Source organism: Salvelinus alpinus, chromosome 25 (assembly GCF_045679555.1).
Source record: "Salvelinus alpinus chromosome 25, SLU_Salpinus.1, whole genome shotgun sequence".
Classification (NCBI taxonomy): domain Eukaryota; kingdom Metazoa; phylum Chordata; class Actinopteri; order Salmoniformes; family Salmonidae; genus Salvelinus; species Salvelinus alpinus.
In genome coordinates this window covers 9,016,206-9,038,066 of record NC_092110.1, presented here as the reverse complement: position 1 = coordinate 9,038,066, position 21,861 = coordinate 9,016,206, and the positions used below count along the sequence as shown (strand labels likewise).

At 43.0% G+C, this 21,861-nt stretch overlaps 2 protein-coding genes across 5 annotated transcripts in view; both read left to right on the top strand.

Annotated features, from left to right (window-relative positions):
* Window positions 1-21,861, top strand: part of kiaa0586 (KIAA0586 ortholog) — a 113,294-nt gene that overhangs the window by 6,746 nt on the left and 84,687 nt on the right. For all 4 annotated transcript variants that reach the window (XM_071365527.1, XM_071365529.1, XM_071365528.1 and 1 more), the window contains exon 9: window positions 9,122-9,254. In XM_071365527.1, coding sequence (XP_071221628.1) covers window positions 9,122-9,254 — 133 coding nt within the window. The remainder of the gene's footprint in view (window positions 1-9,121; window positions 9,255-21,861) is intronic.
* irf2bpl (interferon regulatory factor 2 binding protein-like) lies at window positions 13,566-16,662 on the top strand. Its single transcript, XM_071365532.1, has one exon. It carries the CDS (start codon window positions 13,982-13,984, stop codon window positions 15,989-15,991), a length of 2,010 nt encoding a protein of 669 aa, XP_071221633.1. The 5' UTR covers window positions 13,566-13,981; the 3' UTR covers window positions 15,992-16,662.

Here is a 21,861-nt window from a genome sequence, read left to right as displayed (position 1 = left end):
TTTTAAAATCATGGTGTACAAGACAACTGTCTGATTGGCGCCTGTCTGAGTGGACTGATCCATTGTGGAAGCTGTGGGGATGGCGCAGTCCATCACTCTAAGACATGTGCTACTGAAATTGTATATGGTTATATTATGTAAGAACATTGTTGCAACACTGATACAAATTATACTATTTTATAACAAATGGGCTTTCTCCCGCGTTGGATAGTGGTCGCTGTCCGCGCACCCACCAGTGCGCTTTTGAATTGCCGCCTTTTCCTAGACCATGTTGCTATGTGCATCATAGCAAAGTTAACCAGCATATTGGTGTTGAGAACAATGCGGCGGAGGCAGCAGCAGAATGAGGAGACTAGAAAACAACCCTTGCCTTATTGTCTAAGAAAAGTGAGTAGAGAGGAAACCCCAACTTAATCTATAATCAACAGCCTAACTGATAAATGTGCCTGGCTTTATAAATCATCCATATATATCTACAGAAATAAGACAGATCCTGCTTCTGTTGCCTGTTTGAGTGTTTGTTTAATAGCCTACTGATTCCGTAAGCTGCAAGCCTCATGAAACCCACATGTCGGATAAATAATTTCACATTCGTCTGTTTTTAATCTTTGCTTTGCTGTAATAAAGGACTTACATTTTTTGTTAGACCAGCCTCTCTGGTATTATTTATCATTTATTTATTGTTTACACTGTTCCAAATTGTCCGAAAAATTCTGTTTAGAATAATGATAATAACTCTATTTTTTCCTTGATCTCCTTATTGTTATTATGATCATCATTATTATAATAAGTCATGTCATTATCATTAGTAGGCTTAGTAAAGGAGCCTTGTATAACCACCATCGGGCTGTAGGCCTAAGAGCACATCCTGTTTAGTCTTAATACTGTAACTTACTTAAGCCTATATTTTAATACTTATCTAGGCTGCTGTATCAAAAATGTATTTGTTCATGTCATCAAACAGCATACAAGTTATTCATGATTTCAAATGCAATCAAGCATTTTAGTTTAAAAATAACAAAGCGGCCATTGAATAGTTAGCGTAAACAAAAAATATTTCAGAAAATGCATTCACAAATTAATGCAGTGTTGTTTTTTTTTGTCTTTCCATTTTGCGGTCACGTGTTACGGTTTTCAGAGTTTGTTATAACTCATTTATTGATATGATTATGATATGCTATAGGTCAGGCCCTATTTGTCACGTGCATGCGATGTTTACATGTGTCGTAAAGAGAGGAAGGGTTGAGGGAATAGGGAATGTTTTTCCTAAACAAATTAGGGATTTCGGTAACATAACTTTTCAGTCAGACATGGCTGTATTAGGTTGCAGCTTCAGCAACACGTACAGCAGTGAGGAGAGAGAGACAACAGGAGCTAGTCAGTCACTCGCTGTCTTTTTTTCTTTCTTTTTCTACACAGCGCAGCAAGTCTGAGCCTGGTCCGGCACAATCAAATCAATTGTTGGTCGGACTCCTTAGTCATTTGTGTGTCTTAATTATTTCATCAAACGGTTTGCTTAAAGCATCAGACAAGCTCAGTGCATGTAGTTGATTTGATTAAAACACATAGGATGTGTCTATATATGGAAAAATACACATTTGAACATTTTAAACCAATCAATTGGTAGACCAATATTTTTTTCCCATCGGGAACAGCCCTAGATGGAATAAGAAAACAACTGTTACTTTCAACCTCGGTTCATTCAACAAATAACCAGATGCCTTCTGTACTCCTCTGTTTGACAAGTTCTCGTTATTTACAAGAAAGTCATTGATAATTTTATGTCGATGCCAATTCAACACATTTCCATTTGGTTATTTTCTACACAATACTGCAGTTAGGTCAACACTTGTTGTACTGTCAGTATCTGCATTCCAGAAAATATCTCAAATGTTACCCACTGAATTGAAAACCTGCGCTTTGTACAACTATCCAGACTGCACTGTGTGTTTGGAATTATTGTCTGTCAATATTAAGCATTCATTACAAGTAGACCTATGGCTGACTTATTAACATTGTTTGGACAGGTTGTGTGATACATTGATAAATACATACCATACATACAGCTCATGTTTTGGCGGTCCTTCACGTCTTGGTTTTGTGATAATCATACTTAATCTCCCTATGTTTGGCTCTGTTGGCCAAGCACCAAGACTACTTTGAATTATTACAATGGTCGCTGGGCCCTGCTCGGTCTCCCCAGCCACAAGTCTTGGAATGCAGCCTCCTCCTGATCACTGGAGATGTGAATTACATCCATACAAAGCACCATTGACCACATTTTAACAGTGTAGGTGGAACATGGTGGTATTCTTGAGGAAAAAGGGTCACACCGCACCGCATGAATATATACTGAACAAATATATAAACGCAACATGTAAAGTGTTGATCCCATGTTTCATGAGCTGAAACAAAAGATCCCTGAAATGTTCCATATGCACAAAAATTTTATTTTTCTCATGTTTTACACAAATTTGTTTACATCCCTGTTAGTGAACATTTCTCCTTTGCCAAGATAGTCCATCCACCTGACAGGTGTGGCATAACAAGAAGCTGATTATACAGCATGATCATTACACAGGTGCACCTTGTGCTGTGGACAATAAAAGGCCCCTCACAACGCCATAGATGTCTGTTGGAGCTTCCAATTGGCATGCTGACTACGGGAATGTCCACCAGAGCTGTTGCCGGCGCACAATTGGCCCAGCATCGTCCGGGTTTGGCCGGAGTAGGCAGTCATTGTAAATAAGAATTTGTTCTTAACTGACTTGCCTAGTTAAATAAAGGTTAAATAAATAAACAATTGATAGCCATCACTCTTGAAATACTTTGAACAAATAGTTGGCTTTTTAACCAGTTGAATGATAGGGCAAAATTTAGATTTTCACCTAAATAAACATACCTGCACATGTTGCATAGTTTCAGAAAGGTCTGGAACTCACCTTTCTGGTAAAAATAGTTATAAATTGCTGAGGTGTACTCACGTTTGAAGACACAAACTCAAGTATATAGTACAATACAATTTTTTTCCCCCTATTCAACAAAAGTTGGGCAATGGGGCCTGAAATGACTGAAATTCATTCTAAATATAGTAACATTTAAATTATAAATGAATTACTATAAGATTTCACCTTTTTTCACCTTATAACTGCATAATACATATGATCATACTTCCATGGTGACCAAACCGGACGCGCGCACGTTGATTTTGTTCACTCACACCAGAAGTGATCAGGACACGCAGGTTGAAATATCAAAACAACCTCTGAACCAATTATTAATTTGGGGACAGGTCAAAAATCATTAAACATTTATGGCAATTTAGCTAGCTAGCTTGCTGTTGCTAGCCAATTTGTCCTGGTATATAAACATTGGGTTGTTATTTTACCTGAAATGCACCTCAACTCCGACAATTAATCCACAGATAAAATGGTGAACCGAATTCGTTTCTCGTCATCTCTCCTCCTTCCTTAAGGCTTCTTTTTCTTCTTTGGACTTTATATGGCGGTTGGCAACCAACTTTACAGCATTTCTACAACCTACTGGAGTGTGGACCTAAGTTCATCTTTCAATCACCCATGTAGGTATATGCTCCTAAAAACCAATGAGGAGATGGGAGAGGCCGGACTTGCAGCGCGTCGAGCGTCACAAATAGAACCAATTTCTATTTTAGCGCCTGGCCACGCAGACGCTCACTGACTCCCGCGAGCAGTGTGGGTGCAATGATTGAATAACATGTATGTGTACATTTATTTTGCAACGCATGCGACGCAAGCGGTGTAGTACAATATTGACTCTATTTCATATAACTGAAGACAGAGAATTTTTCTCCCAAACGTCCATTCAAATGGTGTCTCGTTGCAACTTCAGCTATAAGCACAGTGATTTCGCCCGTCTGAGACCAAGAGAAAGTAGTCTTGTTTTAATTCTATGAAATTATTTAGTATTTCTTTCATGTTGAGAGCTCTAAATCATGCTGAGAATATCACAGCAAGATGAAACCACAACGGTTGGATTCTCTAGACTGTCAACTTTCATATGCCATCTCACAGGCTGGGCTCCGTTGTTCAGAGGAAGAGCGAATGTATTCTTTGCCTGGATAGACCAGAAAATGTGACACGTCACTCCCTATGCAAATGTGGGGTGTGAAACCTGACACTTCAAGTCGGTTCCGCTGACAGAGTGGAAGCGGAGGGCAGACAGATGGGTCTTTCTGGCACTATAAGGCACGGGACCCTACGGTGCTCATAGAGCGCTTTGTGCACCAACATGTCAGTCGGAACCGGTCCAGAACCGCTCAAAGTTCACCATATAGGGGACTTAACATCTGAATAGATGTGCCTTTTTGTTGATGTGGAGATAATGGATGTTTCCCACATAGATGCTGCAGCAAGCAAGCCAACATCAAGACACCTATGAAGATCACCAGGGTTGAACAAATATAGTTATTGTTGATAGTGTGTATATACACTCAGCCATTTTGAATGAGTGCACACTGACAACAACAGTACCTTCAGAAAGGTCATATAACTACTATTCTAGTCATTGTGTCATTCACCACAAGGACTATTACTGGCTACTCCTCCTTCTCTGTCCTCGGTTCAACTGTAATTTGTGTGCAGTCTAGTGCTACATGTTGGGGAGAAAGAGCAGTGCCAGGTTCTCTGCTACACTCTAGACAGTGCCGTCTGAAAGCCTTGGACAGTCTTCCCCTCGAAATTGAATAGGCCTCCCTCTCTAGAATTGGTATCCATGGTGATGGATGTGTGTGGGGTGAGCGGAGTGTTAATTTTGGCTTCGAAATGATCAGTGTGTGTGTTTGTCTGTATGGGTGGATCGTGAGCGGGTGCTGTAAGAAATAAAGGGAGACATTTGGGAAATGCCTTGGTCTTGTAAGATTGACTCGATACGCTTGCTTTGTTTGGCCAACTGACCAGTGTTACTTGACCAGCCTCTCTATTAAAGCCAGCAATGCAGTCAGAGGGACACAGTTGTGATAAGGGAATGCACTGAGTACGGGCATTTAACATTTGTATCGAATAACGGTCTGTTCACATATTTTTAAATGTGCATTGTCAGATCACTTGGGTTTATCATCACTTGCAATTTCTATCAATTAGAATTTATTCAAGCTGGACATAAATGTTCGTGAGCTATCACTGCGGCATAACAAGCATGGTGATGTACTTTATGTACTACACATATTTGGTGTAATTGTAATTGTATTGTAATGATTAGAGCATGTTTGAGGGAGGATGTTGTTAGCCTGGCAGACTCGACCCACGTGACTCATAGCGCAGGGAGAGCTGTGAGACACTGGTCTGGAAAGGGGGCAGTTTGTTAACGCAATATTCGCTCAGAAGTTGTGCGACGGGTTTGATTGGTTCCCTCCTATTTTGGGGGGGGGGGTGGGTTGAGGCCTCGTTTTGGATTTTAAAATCCAAATATTGTAATGTTTGGGGGCTGTGTGTGTGTGTTTTACGTGAGAAAGACACGGAGAAGAGCCAACCAGTAATAAGCACAGCCCACTTCATTATGGACGCATTGTGCCGACAACATACTCTGTTAGGTGTTAGTCAGACTAGTATGTTATGCCATAAGATGTCTGAAGTGGCACCATTTTGTTGCTGGTAGTACCTCCAAACCAGTTGTCATGGCAACCATGCTATTTCTTCTCCTTTTACCGTTTCTCTTTTTTTTTATCTCTATTTTTCTTTTCACCAGCTGCCAAACTGCTCTCTTTGAGAATTTGCTATTTATAGTCCTTTGTTTCTCAAGCACATCATCAAACCATATGTGAAACAAGCCATGACATGATTCAGGCCACTTACGATTGATCGCTCTTGTCGATTTCCAGAACACCATCGTTTACATGATGTAAACCCTTCTGACATAATGACAAGATAATTGCAGTTCAAGGAGACCAGTGTGTGAACCGTCATTTTAGAATCAATGATTTATCTTGGAAATCAACAAACACAAGTAGGGTCAGTTCCTTCGCCAATCACGATGACTGACCATGGTATCGATTTGGTACCGAGACCCATGGCATCTGATTTCTGTAGATAAATGTGGAGTACTATCTAGATGTAGCTAGAATTCCTCAAATTACATATCTCACATTGCAGTTGCTTTGCCCTTCTCTTATTCTCATAATTGATTCATGTTGAGGAATCTGACTGGAACACAACGGTACTACATCCCCATAGGGGCAACAGGTAGCCTAGTGGTTAGAGCGTTGGAGGTTGCAAGATCGAATCCCCGAGCTGAAAGGTAAAAATCTGTTGCTCTGCCCCTGAACAAGGCAGTTAACCCACTGTTCCTAGGCAGTCATTGAAAATAATAATTTGTTCTTAACTGACTTGCCTAGTTAAATAAAGGTTCAATAAAAAATAAATAAAAACGTGTCTTCGAGAAGCACTCGCTCGGTAATCTCCTATTTTTAAAATGTGATGTCATCTTCAAGTGTTTCATCAGTCATCCGGATACACACAGACTAAGCCCCAGCCATACCAGACCCCCAGACCCCCCCCCCCCCCCCACTCACACACACGGTTATAGCATTCATCTGTCAGCCTAGGCCTAATTCTGATGAATGACACGGACTCAGGACTAATCTTCTCCTCTGAGGGGTATTTCCTCCCAGCACCAGATCACATGAGGTAAATGCCTCCCAAATGGTACCCTATCCATATAGTGCGCTATGTAGGGTATAGGGTGCCAATTGGGATGTATTTGCTTTTCTGATCTGCATAAAAACACAGCATTTTAACAGTGACTTCACCAGGGTCCTCATTTTGGATAGCTTTTGTAGACTCATAATTAAACCAGTGGAACACCTTTATGATAAGCAAAGGAAATCTCTTAATGTGTTTTGGTAAACATCCACTTTCTTCCGGGTGATCCAAAACATGACTTCGTAGTTTAATTACGTAGTTTAAGTTACTTTATAGAAGGGTCTTTTCATCATTTCCTTCAGCCAAGTCCACCACTTTAGATTTTGTCACTCATCATTGATTGGACTCCATGCTGCCATCACAACGCCTGAGAAATACCACTTTGGGTCATGTCTGGCCCCTGTAGAGATGCCCTTTTGAACAGAAATGGCAGACTATATATTATTAGCCTGGTGCCCTTACCTTCCATGGCCTGGGCTGCAGCTGATGGTCAGCAGGGGGTGTGGTGGGGCATGCATTACTAGCTAATGGAGGGCACCAATCAGGTGATCAAGCCTTTCATTCAGCAGTGCCCCCCCCCCCCCCCCCAGTGTCTGGTGAACGAGATTCCCAGGTACTAAACCAAAAGAAAGAGTATTGCACAGTGTGGTAGCAATATATTATATATCTATGCACCACATTGCTTTGTTTGAAATGAGTTGGCAGAGTTCTTTGCGGTTTTGCAAGTATATTGCTTTGTTTGTCTGAATATTTGCTGGCACTATCCAGTGAGACATGATGTTGCACAACATCCAGCTGTAATTATATTTTATTAAGCACTTCACTCTGCTCAGAATCATTATATTTGTTGAGGTGGTGAAGAAAGTTTGTTTCCATGCAATTCCATTCAATTGCTTTTCGCCCTACTTGATTCAACATAGTGTGATAATGTTAAATATAGGCCATTTAGCAGACACTTAAAAAAAAATCCAAAGCGACTTAGTCATTCTTACATACGGGTGGTCCCGGTAATTGAACCCAGTATCCTGCAAAGATTGTCTATTATATTGACGAGATAGTCAACGGAACACCCACAATGGAAATACATCAAAGATTGAAGGCAGGTGGTAGGAGGTGAGATCAGGTGGGACCATTCCAGCCAATGAGAGGGCAGATATGCGTGTGAACAGGCCATAGAGATAGATAGAGGACTCAGCTTTGTATCTATATCATTGTAACATCTGTGACCGCATGGCAGTGCCATTGAGGCTATCTCCGTTTTAAAGTAGTCCATTTTCTTTTTCATTGGCTGATGTCTCCCAACTCATAGGAATCCTCTCCCAGTTAACGACTTTAAAATGGTGGAAGCCCTCAATGGCAATGTCCGTGCCAGAACGGGTTATATCCTTGATGAGTCCTCCTATCTTTCTCTATGACAACAGGCACAACTCCGAGATGCTGTAGTCTCTTTTTTTCCAAAGTTGCCGAAATACCACGTGCGTCCACTTTTATATCAGCGCATTCGTAACAACCTAACCATTACGAAACGTCTATTCGATCAAATAAGCCTCACTTAGCAAATCATAGATTTTTTTTTATACATGTATTCGACACTCATTGACCTCCATCCAAAAATTCCTCACTTCATAGGCTTATTTTCATTGACAGATTTTGGGCGGAGTAAAACCTCTCGCTTCCTGTCTGGTTGGAGTCAATATTGTTTTAAGTGGGAAGAGACCTTTCTCCTTTGACCAAAGGAAATGATTATGCTAGCTAGACCATACAGACCAGGGCTAGGATTTTGTTCCAACTAAGCACCACACCTGAGCTAATTGACCAGTTCAGTGATTGCCTAAATTCAACACACCTGGTCTTCCAGGTCATTTAAATCAAAAACATTAAGTACCTGTTGCACTCCAGGACCAGTGTTGCCTACCCCTGGTCTGTATGGTCTACAGACCAGGACCAGTGTTGCCTACCCCAGACTGTTCTATCCATATGTTATCCGTATGTTTATTTAACTGATTTCACTTTCTCTCTGTATTCTTAGATTCTATGGGTATCATACCCCTGACTGAGCTAAGCATTCCAATACATTGATGACAATGACTTTGAATACAACCAATATCATCCATCTGCCTTTTACTCATGAACTCGTTCGTCTAGAGAGAAAAGCCATTTGGATCCAACAATAGATATTGATACAATTTCTGTGTGACAAATCTTTAATCTAGAACATGAACACACAATGTAGGTAGTATAGCAAATGATCTACAGAAGAAAGAGATCGTGATGAAAATGTAAGCAGAAACCCATGAGGCCCTGGGAAGCAATCAGCTCATTGTGCGATGTGAATTCCTGTGTCCCTGTGTGGAATACTGAGAGGGGGAGATAAAGTGCTGACTGAGCTGAGGCAGGTGTCTGAGACTGAGTGGCTGATTGCTGGTGTCTCTCTGTCTCTGCAGGAAATGGCAGACTTCTGGAGGCTATCCCTAACAACAGCAGCAGCTTGGCAACCAGAGGTGTGCAGCAGCAATCTTCTGCTAGGGCTGCCATAGCAACGCCCAACGACAGCTGCCGGCAACCAGCGCAATCCAGGTAAGGGAGAAAAAAAATTGTGGTCAGTCATTTTTTTCAGGATTTGAAAGAATCATTGGATATCTTTTGTCTTTTAATTTGTCCTGTGAAGGACAGTTTTATTGCTTTTTTAAAATCAGAACAACAGTTTTCAGCTGTGCTAACATAATTGCAAAAGGGTTTTCTAATGATCAATTGGCCTTTTTAAAATGATAAACTTGGATTAGCTAACACAACGTGCCTTTGGAACACAGGAGTGATGGTTGCTGATAACGGGCCTCTGTACGCCCATGTAGATATGCCATTAAAAATCAGCCGTTTCCAGCTACAATAGTAATTTACAACATTAACAATGTCTACACTGTATTTCTGATCAATTTTATGTTATTTTAATGGACAAAAAATGTACTTTTCTTTCAAAAACAAGGACATTTCTAAGTGACCCCAAACTTTTGAACGGTAGTGTATATTATTGGCATACAGTATGCTTAAAACAGAGCAAAGGAGAATAGGGACAATGTTTTTCAAAGACCTTTACAATTTCAGCATTAAAGGGATAAAGGCTGTATTTTCTCAACTCTAAGAACAGCGTAAGTTAACAAGTTGTGTGCGTGATTGTAAAGAGTATTTGCATAAAAGGAACGAGCAAAGGAGAGAGAGAAAAGTAGATGCAGTTATTCACTGGACCACTCTGGTCTGTCACCTAGCTCAGAATGATCCCCATGACAACGACATCGGCATTTATCAGCTCCATCTGAGAGTGAGAGGAGAGAGTAGGTAAAGTAGTCTACAGTGCATTCGGAACGTGCTCAGACCGCTTAACTTATTCCACATTTTGTTACATTACAGCCTTATTCTAAAATTGATTAAATGAATGTTTTTCCTCATCAATCTATACACAATATCCCATGACGACAAAACGAAAACAGGTTTAGACATTTTTGCACATTTATAATTTAAAAAAAGGATACCTTATTTACAGAAGTATTCAGACCCTTTGCTATGGTACTCGGTATTGAGCCCAGGTGCATCCTGTTTCCATTGATCATCCTTGAGATGTTTCTACAACTTGATTGGAGTCCACCTGTGGTAAATTCTATTGATTGGACTGGGGAAGGGTACCAAATAATGTCTGCAGCATTGAAGGTCCCATAGAACAACGTGGCCTCCATCAGAAGTTTGGAAACACCAAGACTCTTCCTAGAGCTGGCCGCCCAGGAAAACTGAGCAATCGGGGGAGAAGGGCCTTGGTCAGGGAGGTGACCAAAAACCCGATGGTCATTCTGAAGAATCTCCAGAGTTCCTCTGTGGAGATGGGAGAACCTTCCAGAAGGACAACCATCTCTGCAGCACTCCACCAATCAGGCCTTTATGGTAGAGTGGCCAAACAGAAGCCAGTCCTCAGTAAAAGGCATATGACAGCCCACTTGGAGTTTGCCAAAAGGCACCTAAAGACTCTCAGACCATGAGAAACAAGATTCTCTGGTCTGATGAAACCAAGATTGAACTCTTTGGCCTGAATGCCAAGCATCACATCTGGAGGAAACCTGGCACCATCCCTACAGTGAAGCGTGGTGGCAGCATCATGCTGTGGGGATGTTTTTCAGCAGCAGGGACTGGGAGACTAGTCAGGATCGAGGGAAAGATGAACAGAGCAAAGTACAGAGAGATCCTTGATGAAAACCTGCTCCAGAACGCTCAGGACCTCAGACTGGGGTGAAGGTTCGTCTTCCAACAGGACAATGACCCTAAGCACACAGCCAATACAACACAGGAGTGGCTTCAGGACAAGTCTCTGAATGTCCTTGAGTGGCCCAGGCAGAGCCCAGACTTGAACCCAATCGAACATCTCTGGAGAGACCTGAAAATAGCTGAGCAGGGATGCTCCCCATCCAACCTGACAGAGCTTGAGAAGAAATGCAGAGAAGAATGGAAGAAACTCCGCAAATACAGGTGTGCCAAGCTTGTAGTGTCATACCCAAGAAGACTCAAGGCTGTAATCGCTGCCAAAGGTGCTTCAACAAAGTACTGAGTAAAGAGTCTGAATAATTATGAATAATGTGATATTTCTGTTTTTAATTTTTAATAAATGTGCAACAATTTCTAACAACCAGTTTTTGCTTTGTCATTATGGGGTATTGTGTGTAGATTGAGGGGGGGGGAAACAATTTAATCCATTTTAGAAGAAGGCTGATTAAGGCTTTTTCCACAATGTGGAAATAGTCAAGGCATCTGAATACTTTCCGAATGCACTGTATCTGCATGCTGCTGGCAGTCTGCCAGCATCTCAAATGAAAGAGCACTTTGAACTGCTGCCAAGTTTGGAGGAAAAGAGGAGCTGTCAGGCCTGCTTAATGTTGGCAGTTTGTACTTGGCAAGTCTCACCTTTTCCCAGAATTCATCTGTCTGGCAACTTGCCAGGTGCTTAGCGGAAGCAAAAAATTAACCCCTGCGCTTGACTGTGTGGGCCCCGCAAAATTTTCCACAAAGAGGGAGAGCGAGAGAGAGATCAGGTTGGTGTGTGAGCAGCTCAGTGTATGCATGAGGGACCGTGGGGATTGCACAGGATCCTTTCAGGAAGGAGGGGAGCTCGAGGCTGGTGCTGAGGCAGACAGTGTGTAGAGTTATGTATCTGGTTGTTTTTGAAGTCGTCTGAGGCAGAATTAGCCGCGATGTTGAGTTCTGCAAATGATATTTAAACTACAGAACTACCACTTACATGGATGGATACATGTTGCTGGTTAGTTAGTTGATGTGGCATAGTTTTCTGATAAGCTTATGTTTTAATTATATCCATATGTCTACAACACTGTTTTGCCACATGCTTTTAGGATCCTTCAGACCTTTTATAACTGTAAGATTGTGCTCCACACTCATCAGGCACAACTATTGATAGTGTTGGAATAGTATTGAGCCTAGTGTTGGAGTAAATGGAACAAACAGACTTTTCTCTTCCCCGGCCCAGGTCTTTATCTGCTCCAATTCTGTTGACTGGTGATGGCTGTCTCTGTCATTTGCCTGTCCTTCACAATCCCTGGAGCACAAATAAAGTGCCAGTTGTCCACATAACAATCTCAGCTGCTGCCTGCTGCTGGTAGTCATAGAGCCTGCTCTGTCTGGCACAGACTCTGAAGAAAAACACCAATCCATCTTTTCTTTTAGTCCTGTTGTTGTTTCTAGCTTCCCCGCCACTGGATGGGCTGGGAGAAAAATCATGTATGGCTGATGATTTTATATTGGGTATATAGTTATGGAAGGCAGTTAATATGTTGAAGTGCAATCATTTAATTTGGTCTGACTTTGCATCATACATACTTCGCATATTTCATATACTGTGACTTCAGAGACATTATCAGTGTTTGTAATTACAGTCTGTACTGTACTCAAAACACAGTATTTACAACTACTCACCAATGTGCACCATTGTGCACACAGTACCCATTTAGCCTAAAAGCAGGGTACAGTGAAAGCAACATTGTTTTGGGAAAGCGGCGGCATGGCGCTGACTCTTTCTTGACCGAGGCCATACTTGGCCCCTTCTTGGATGGGCGGAGGGAACACACCACCACCGTGCAGTACTGTGCCAGCGGTATGTGTAGACTGCAGTATATGACTTTTCTTCCTCCTTCCCTCTGCTGCCTTAACGCTGTTTTTCTTCCCTCTCTCTCCTCTTCCAGTTGTATAAAGGAACATTCTGCTCCGCCTGCCTACTGGGTGTTGTTAATCAGGAAGGGGAGACTGGGGAAAAGGGGGAGGATGGATGGGGCGCAGTGCAGACTATGCTTGTCTGTACATAGGTTAACAATCAACATGTAGGGAACCCCTAGCTCGTGCTCAACTAGCCCAGTGTAATTATTATAGAGGATATTGCTGAGCGACCTCGATTTATTTTAGCCCGTCACACTGTGCTTTTTAAAAAAACATCTTATGCATACAACTGTTATTGTAATCACTCATATCTATTGCAATGAATAGGTTGCCAAATTCAATCAGATTAGCAGCATATTTTGGTCAGAAATGAACTGGATTACATAAAGGTAGACTACAGCCAGGCGTTTGCATTTTAATTAACCAGGCGTTTTGTTTGATTCAGTGAGTAGTTTGATATAAAATAATGTATTATTCTGTCCTTGCATTGCAAGCACGACGCATAATAAATGAGTTTGTTTCATTATCATAAATTGTTTTATCATATTGAAGGTTTAGTTTTGCTGACATAAGCAAAAGTAACCTGTTTGAAACAGAATAAATGTTTATTTAATAATAATGAATGGTATAATGATTACATCTAATTTAAATGCCAATATTGTACAAACCCGTATTCTGCTGCATGTAATTTGGTCAGCATCGTGCGCTCGTGTAGCCTAGCTCCCAGTCCATTCAGAAGATTAGGAGGGAGTGGTTTGAGTTTGCGCGTTTGGAAAGCAACAAGTGGCATGTCATTTGTTTCAAAGGAACTGCGGAACGTGGTGCTTGCGTCACTGCTCCAGCCAGGTGGCTTTCCTAGTGGGGAGAGAAGACGTGGAGGCACAATCAAAATTCCAAATCCCAAACTAAGTAAGGATGTGAATGAAGCGCGCTTAAAGCAAATTTCATTCCTACAACCCAACACTGCAAGTCACTGGCATCAGAAGTCAGGAGAGGAGTAGGAGAAGGAGAGGCTTCCTTTTGTGTGGCAAATTCACGGACTGAAAATAATTCCAAACGAATAATCTGGGGGAAAAGGACCAAGGCAAGGGACATTAAACATGTCTTCTGCACAAGTATCTTCATCTCGGAGGCAGTCATGTTACCTGTGCGATTTACCCCGTATGCCATGGGCTATGATTTGGGATTTTACGGAGGCAGTGTGCAGGGGTTGTGTGAATTATGAAGGTGCGGATCGGATCGAGTTTGTTATCGAAACTGCACGCCACCTCAAACGAGCTCATGGTTTCCAAGGGGGGAGATCCCCCGGTCCACCACCGCCGCCCACAGTAAAAACACAGTCGGCAATATCAGCCAAGGAGACGGTGCAAATCAGCCATGTGGATGGACCCTCTAAACAACAACAGTCGGGGATGGACCGCTACTCTCTGAGTGCGGAAAGACCTCGCTTTGACTACTCCAGTATTGGCGCCCATGCCAGCAGACTTCCCAATGGAATGAGCGGTCCAAATGGGTTCCCCAAACCGGACGATGGTCCCCCAGAACTGAACCGACAGAGCCCGAACTCCCGTCGGAGCCACGGTCTCGCTGCGGTCCCAGGACAAATGAACGTTCCCCCCAACCTTCTCCCACAGACCATGTTGAATGGACCCTCCTCGGCAACAGCCATAGCCCCGCATAGCCTGTCCAGCCGCCCCCCTCCTCCATCCATTGTGGGACCCTCTTTGTCCATGGCCGCTCAGTCCATGTCAGAACAAGGTAAACGACCAGGTTCTGTGTCAAGCACTGACCAAGAGAGAGATCTGAAAGAGAAACAGCGAAACGCAGAGGCTTTGGCTGAGCTCAGTGAAAGTTTAAGGAACAGAAACGAAGACTGGGGAAACAAACCCAAAATAGTAAGGGACACTTTGGTTACTCTTTCAAACAGCTCCCCGTTTGATGTGAGATTTAAAAAGGATCATTCACTCGTGGGCAGGGTGTTTGCTTTCGATGCAGTGTCAAAGCCTGGAATGGACTATGAATTGAAAATATTTGTCGAGTACCCAAGTGGATCTGGTAATATATTTTCCAGCGCATCAGGGGTGGCCAAACAAATGTATCAGGACTGCATGAAAGACTTTGGCAGAGGGCTTTCCTCGGGCTTTAAATATTTGGAGTATGAGAAAAAACATGGTTCGGGGGACTGGCGACTCCTGGGTGATTTGTTGCCCGAATCCGTCCGATTCTTTAAAGAGGGGCTGGGGGTTGAAATGTTGCCTCAGCCCTACATTGATGCCAGCTGCCCATTGCTGCCCACTGCTTTGGTCAACATCCCTCGTGCATTGCCATCTACGAGTGCACCGAGGACTGGCGTGCGTAAGCGTAAAGCCTCCCCAGAACCTGACTCTGTAGAGAGCGCGCTGAAACTATCTGAACAGGAACAACAGAGGCAGCAGTGGATGGCCAGCCAGAGCGAGGCGTTAAAACTGACCATGGCATCCGGATCATTCGGTGCCTCACACGGGGGACCTCCGCCGCTTGGCCCTGGCCATTCTGTTCACTCAAGTCGCGCCACACCCCCTGAATCTGCGCCCCAGAATGGACAGTCTCCAATGGCCGCGCTCATGTCTGTCGCGGACACGTTGGGCAATGCGCACTCTCCGAAGGACAACAACTCTGTTCACTCTACAACATCCACCAGGCATAACAGCAGCAGCCCAGTCTCCCCAGCCTCTGTTTCTGGGCAGAGGCGTTTGGCTTCCCGTAACGGAGAGCTCAATCTGGCCGGGACTCCCTCTCAGTCCAATGCGCATTCTGGCATGGATCAGGTCCACTCGCAAAACATTCCAGATTCTCCCATGGCAAACAACGGACCTCTGTGTTGTACCATTTGTCACGAACGTTTAGAGGATACCCATTTCGTTCAGTGTCCGTCAGTTCCCAACCATAAATTCTGTTTCCCTTGTTCTCGAGAGAGCATCAAAGCGCAGGGAGCAACTGGCGAGGTGTATTGTCCTAGCGGAGAGAAATGCCCCCTGGTAGGTTCTAATGTGCCTTGGGCGTTCATGCAAGGTGAGATAGCAACAATATTAGCTGGGGACGTTAAGGTAAAAAAGGAGAGAGACCCATAGGTGTGATCTATGGCTTCCCATAGAAACGTGAATTTTAGTCGAATATATACACGCGTGATTACTCAAAACGGACAAAAATAGTCGATGTACAGAGACGTTCTCCACCTCATGTCTGTTTTTTTTTAAACAAAGGAACATGTGATGTCATGTCGCCTAATGTTATGGAGGGTGTGTTGACGGGTAGTAGTGTTGTATTTGGGTGGCAGTGACGAGTTAAAGCACTAACTTTATAATCACTGCTGCAGTTTTATTCCCTCCAATTAATGCACTTCTCTCATTATAAAAAGGCCAGTTTCTACTCCCAATGAATATATGTCTGTAAAATTAAACTACTCATAGTGAATATCCAATAACAGGTTACATTGCCCTAACTCCTGTATTGGGTACGAATCAATATGGGGACTTTTTTTTTCTTTCTTATTTTCTTTCATATCTTTAATTTTTTATGTTTTTTACAGCAAATATCTCTTTTCATCTTGTGATCGAAAATATTTTACTACGTGTTATTAATTTCTCTTCCAGTTTGCTTTGATGATGCACGGATGCTTAAAAAGGTAGAGCAAAATGCTGTACATGAACGTAAACTGTTTGTTTATACATTTCTGTAGTAACAGAAGACTTGTAATGTGCCTTGGAGCTGAGTAAATTGTAATAAATTCCATTGATATTAACCCTTGGTGAAATGTCAGTTTATTTAACAAATTTAGACTGTTATAAAATCTGGGTCACCTGAGGTATAATGAATAATTCCTTTAGTTTTGTGTCCATCGGTATATTTCTCAACCATAGCATTTTAACAATTTACAATGTTATCCCTAACATAAGATTTGCTCTAATTGGAGATGACAACCTTGATATTAAGATCTGGTTTAAAAGTGTTTTATATTCAAATGTGTTTATTACGCACACACCTTGCTGCAAAGCCAAATTAACCATGTACTCAAATATATTTATATATATATATCAGATAATGCCATGTTTATTCATAACCTCTTTCAGTATGTCAAAGTAACATTGCTTTAATTCTACAGGGATGATCCCTGCTTAAATATTTTTCCATTTTAAATGAACATTGTAGTCATTTAGCAGACACACTTGTCCAGAGCAACTTACAGGAGGAATTAGGGTTAAGTTCCTTGCTCAAGGGCACATCGACAGACCCCCCTCCCAATTGAGTATCACTTAGTTGCATCTATCTGAATGGCAAATAGGTTCCTTGCATTGGATATGCCCACAATTTCAACGGCTATGCCTCTCGGCAAGACAAGAAAAAGAGGCCTCGACAAGTTGGCATTGAATGTCATGTTGCTCTCCTCCAGGTGCTTAAAGCAGTCAGCTGTTACGGCATGCTTCTCACTAACGACAGCTCATCTTTCTGATGGTTGTAGTATTGGTGCATGCTCAAGCAGTACTACGATTTCCCCATGTTTACGCTGTGTGTGTGCTTCTGTCTGAAAATTCTTGCACATGCCTCCGTATAGCCAAATGGAAGGCATTCCTCGTTTACAATGCAGCAGGCAGGCGGTCACTGGACACGGTTCCTCACTGTTCCATTGGCCGGTGATAATATAGATATATAGCACGGTTGGTGCATGCCTGTTATGTAGCTGTGAGTCGAGCTTAATAGCCTAGCGCTGCTCTGGGTTATGGAGACAAATGGTCCTATGTACACACAGTCTGCAGCAGGCAGCATGGTTCCCAATCCCACGTGGCTCTGTGCCATGGAGCGCATAGAGCAGGTAGAGACTGGGAGGTCAGATAACCCCATAAATACCAACCAGGCTCAACTAGAGCCTTCTGTACGTGAGCTCGGGGAAGAGATTAAGACAATGGCTGCTATGTATGTCCCGGAAACATGCCACAAACTAGTATCCTTTTCCCAAGAGCACCAACCGATGTACATATACTGGTTAATGGAGGAGAAGAGCTTTGATAAGCCCGTTGAGGAGTATTTGGTAATGTGAAGGCAGCAGCCCAGATGTAGCCTAGGCCTAAACATTGGGCTGACGTGTCTGAGTTTAGATGGGGTCTGTCCTCCAGCCTGGGATTGTTGGAGGTGGCGGCCTTTGTACAGTATCATCCCTGCTCGTTGGTGGGTTATGAGATGGTTCTTTAGATAGAGAGGTGAGTAGGACTTTTCCTCAGAGACTGCTGTCTTCTATGTAATGCTCCGACCGACTGCCGTAGTTAGTTTTGAATACTCTGTTCTGGTTACCGTCCCAGTTTCAAAGTAGCATTTTTACTGCCTGGGGAATACTATGGTCAAATAATTGGTTGTATGCCAGAGGAAGACGAGGTTGTTAGTGTCGAGTTTCTCAAATTTGGTTCACACAAATTGGCTCATCAGTTCGAATAGAGAAAGCAGCTGTCTGAGTGAGTAAGCGACACACCCCCCCCCTCCCCCGCCTTTTCTCCAAGTCTGACTTAAAAACATATCTCACACTCATTTTCTCACTCAATCTTTATTTTTTCATCTCCCAGACGGCATTATCCGACTATAGTATATCCAAAATAATCTCTCTATTTACCAACATGTGCACACACCCCCAACAAAAACAGGCCTATAGAAACCGTAGGCTGTGATTGAGGCATTGAATCGTAGCTACCCATCTAATGGTGCATTGCAGTGCCTCAGTTTCCATTGGCCTATCTATCCCAGGTGCTGTGAGGCAACAAAGCACCTGGTTTGCGATGGAAAATGTCTCTATTGTCATGCTAAAACTGAACAGAGCAGCCCTTCCATGGTTAAGGTGCCTTTGGCTGTCTCAATACTTTAGGTTTCAGGTTGCAGTGTGCATGCAAAGGAGGGAGCAGAGGCACCTACTCACTCAGACACCCCTCAGGGAAGGATCTCTCTCTCTCTCTCTCTCCCTCTCTTGCTCTCGACCTGTTTAGAATTCACAAGACTCCTCACTCGTTAGATTCAAATGCAGCCTCACACACACGCGCACACTCACGTCGTACCACCACCGCCTTCATTCTGAGTGCAAAACACTGTCTCTCTTCTCTTGTTCAGACCTCTGAATTACCTGAGGTAACGAACTCTAGCCTCTCGCCAGATTGCGTCTGGAATAGCTGATATATTGCGTGAAATCCCAGAATCGGTTTAGTTGATAAACACCTTCTATACCTAGGTTGTCTGGTGAAAAAATGATGACTGTGACCTGAAAAGGGACCACATTTTCTTCAGACATTTTTATGAAAGTGTCTATGTCTATGCCCTCCCTTTGCAACTTCTAAGAATTGCACTGATCACATATAATCGGCTCAGATACATGATTGAAAATATGGGCATTGTGAAAGTACGTCCGCGGCTGTTAGTGCCAAGCCGAACAGAGCGTGTGCAGTGTCATTGGGAGTAGGAGGAAGGCTGGTGTCGATGGCATTGCAGGGGGTTTCTGCTCCATCACATAGACCTAGGAGGGGAGGCCAAGCGAAAGAGGTCCTGCTGGTGCCACAGACAGACCCCTCTGTTCCACATTCACCAAATGTTGTGTCTATCCTCCAACTTAAGTGGTTGACTGATATCTCGGATGTCTTGAATGATGAATTGCATAATTTCTTGGGGTATTGTCCCATAGGGCGGCGCACAACTGGCCCGGCGTCCTCCAGTTAGGGTTTGGCCGGGGTAGGCCCTCATTGTAAATAAGAATTTGTTGTTAACTGACTTGCCTAGTTAAATAAATAAAATAAAAAACTGCAGAATGTATTTTTTTTTACGAGGTTAAAGGGGGTTTTGTGTTATTGCCGTGCATAACCACTTAAACAGTTAATTCCAGCACCTCGTGACACATTTACCTCCAGAGAACAAACATATAACTGCTCATAACAGTAGCTACATGATTATGAATGTTTTTCCATTACAGTGTAGAAATATAATTCCAACCCCATTTCTCTCCTCAAACAAACCTAGTCTGGCGAGACCAGGCTTTCAGTGGACTGTTTCAGCTTACATTCTCAAATCACATCAGTACGTTTTCCTTCTGTTGGCCAGCCAGGGATGCCAGCCTGTCTCCCCCTCCTCCCATTCCCCCTTTCTCCCCAGCCAGGAAAAGTTTACAGCAGATGAAAATACCGCCTTCCCAAAGGTTACTCTGCAGTGCCACCGCTCTGCTGTTGCCATGGGTACCAGCCTTGTTCAAAACATCATTTATTCAGGAATGTGCTGCGGACACAAAGGGGGGAGGGAGGGAGAGAGACGACAGACTGGTGGTTAACCCTGCGTGCGCTGGAAGGACGATGTTTTCCCCTTACACAGATGATCTCTTTTTGGTTAATTTGTGTCCTGCTTCGATTCAATATTTGTTTTTTCGTTGCGTCGAATAAAATGTGGCCTGCTTTTGTAACTTTGCATTACTGGAGATAATACTACATTACCCGAATAGCAACAAAACAATGTACATGACATGCCTGGACGTATTTGGTGTATCAAAGTATTTGTAACATATAGCAGATTGTTTACAAATGCACAAAAATCGCAGGTCAGCTTTGAAATCCCAGTTTCCTTTATTCTCATAGAAACAAGCAAACCACTTTCATCTGGTCGAGACTCGAGCATGCTGTTTCTAGGGGGAGGGGAAGTGTGTGTGGGGAAAGGGTTTTGTTTTCCCTCCCAGTGTCTCAAAGCCCAGCCATTTATAGATGGTGATGTCAGCACTATCTTTCACAGCCCTGGGCCCCCTTAGCAGATAATGTATGCACTCAAACATTCCTCTCTGGCGAATGAGCTGCCGGGAGCTGCAGGCGTGTGCCTCCCTCCTGCCTCTGTGTGCGACGCACAGCCGCAGCGCAGAGAGGAATTTGATTTGCCCCTTTTCATTTTTTTTATGCACACTTATTTCCTCCTTCGTCCTCCCGCCTTATTTCTCAGAAAATAAAATAGAGCTGGAAAGGCTGAGGTAGTTTTTTTTATTGTGATCTCTTTTTAGACCGTCTTCGCTCAATTGATTTGATAGTTAGCTGGACAAATAAATCGATGTTGAATGTGTATTTTCTTTGTTTTTAATCACCTTTGAGGGCTGATCTGCAACGTCCTACTCATTTCACATATGCATTTAATCATATATGTGTTGTTTCCACTACTGCATTTTAATTTGAATATAATGTGTGTATACATGTCTGTCCAATTGTCCTCTTATCAAATTAATGTTTTAAATTGGTTGGCAGAGATGATTTATTGTAAAAAAAAAAAAAATGTTTTTTTAAATTTCATTAATTGTCAAGTGCTGATACCCTTTGGAACGAATTCCAAAACATTTGCTTTTCAAGGCCCTCCCTCCTGGAGATGCAGCCATTCGGAAGTTAAACGCCAAATCTTAGAGGGGACCCCCTGTTTAGTGGGGCACAAATAGAGGGGTGTTCTTTTTGGAGACACTGACCATAAGGTCACCAGTTTTCTCCTTTAGTTTCAGATGCTAGCACCTTCAGATTTGATAATTTTTTTCTCTCTGTCCCGGCTGAAGTTAGCTAGTCTTGTTATACTCCTTATTGCATAATTCCCAATTTCCTCCTCATGTTTTTATAGTCATCTGTAATTCTTCTCTCATGTTGAACGTGAGGAAGCTGGAGAAGGGAAGGAGTTAACTCCCCCCTCAACACTGGGTTAGTACTGCCCCTGCAGCCCCTGGCATGCAGGCTGGAGAAATGTAGCGCTTTCATTCTCTGCCTTGTTTACACCAGGATCTGGCAGCCATCTTAGGCTGCTGCCACAAGCAAGGGAAGGGGCGCTGAGCTGCGTGCTCCTCGTGTTTCTCCCCAGCCCTCCAAGAGCACAGAGTTCAGACGGCAGACTGCCATGAATATCAACTACTACTGGGGCCCACTGTTCTCTACAACATTCATCCCACAGATGAGAATGTTCTGTACATTCA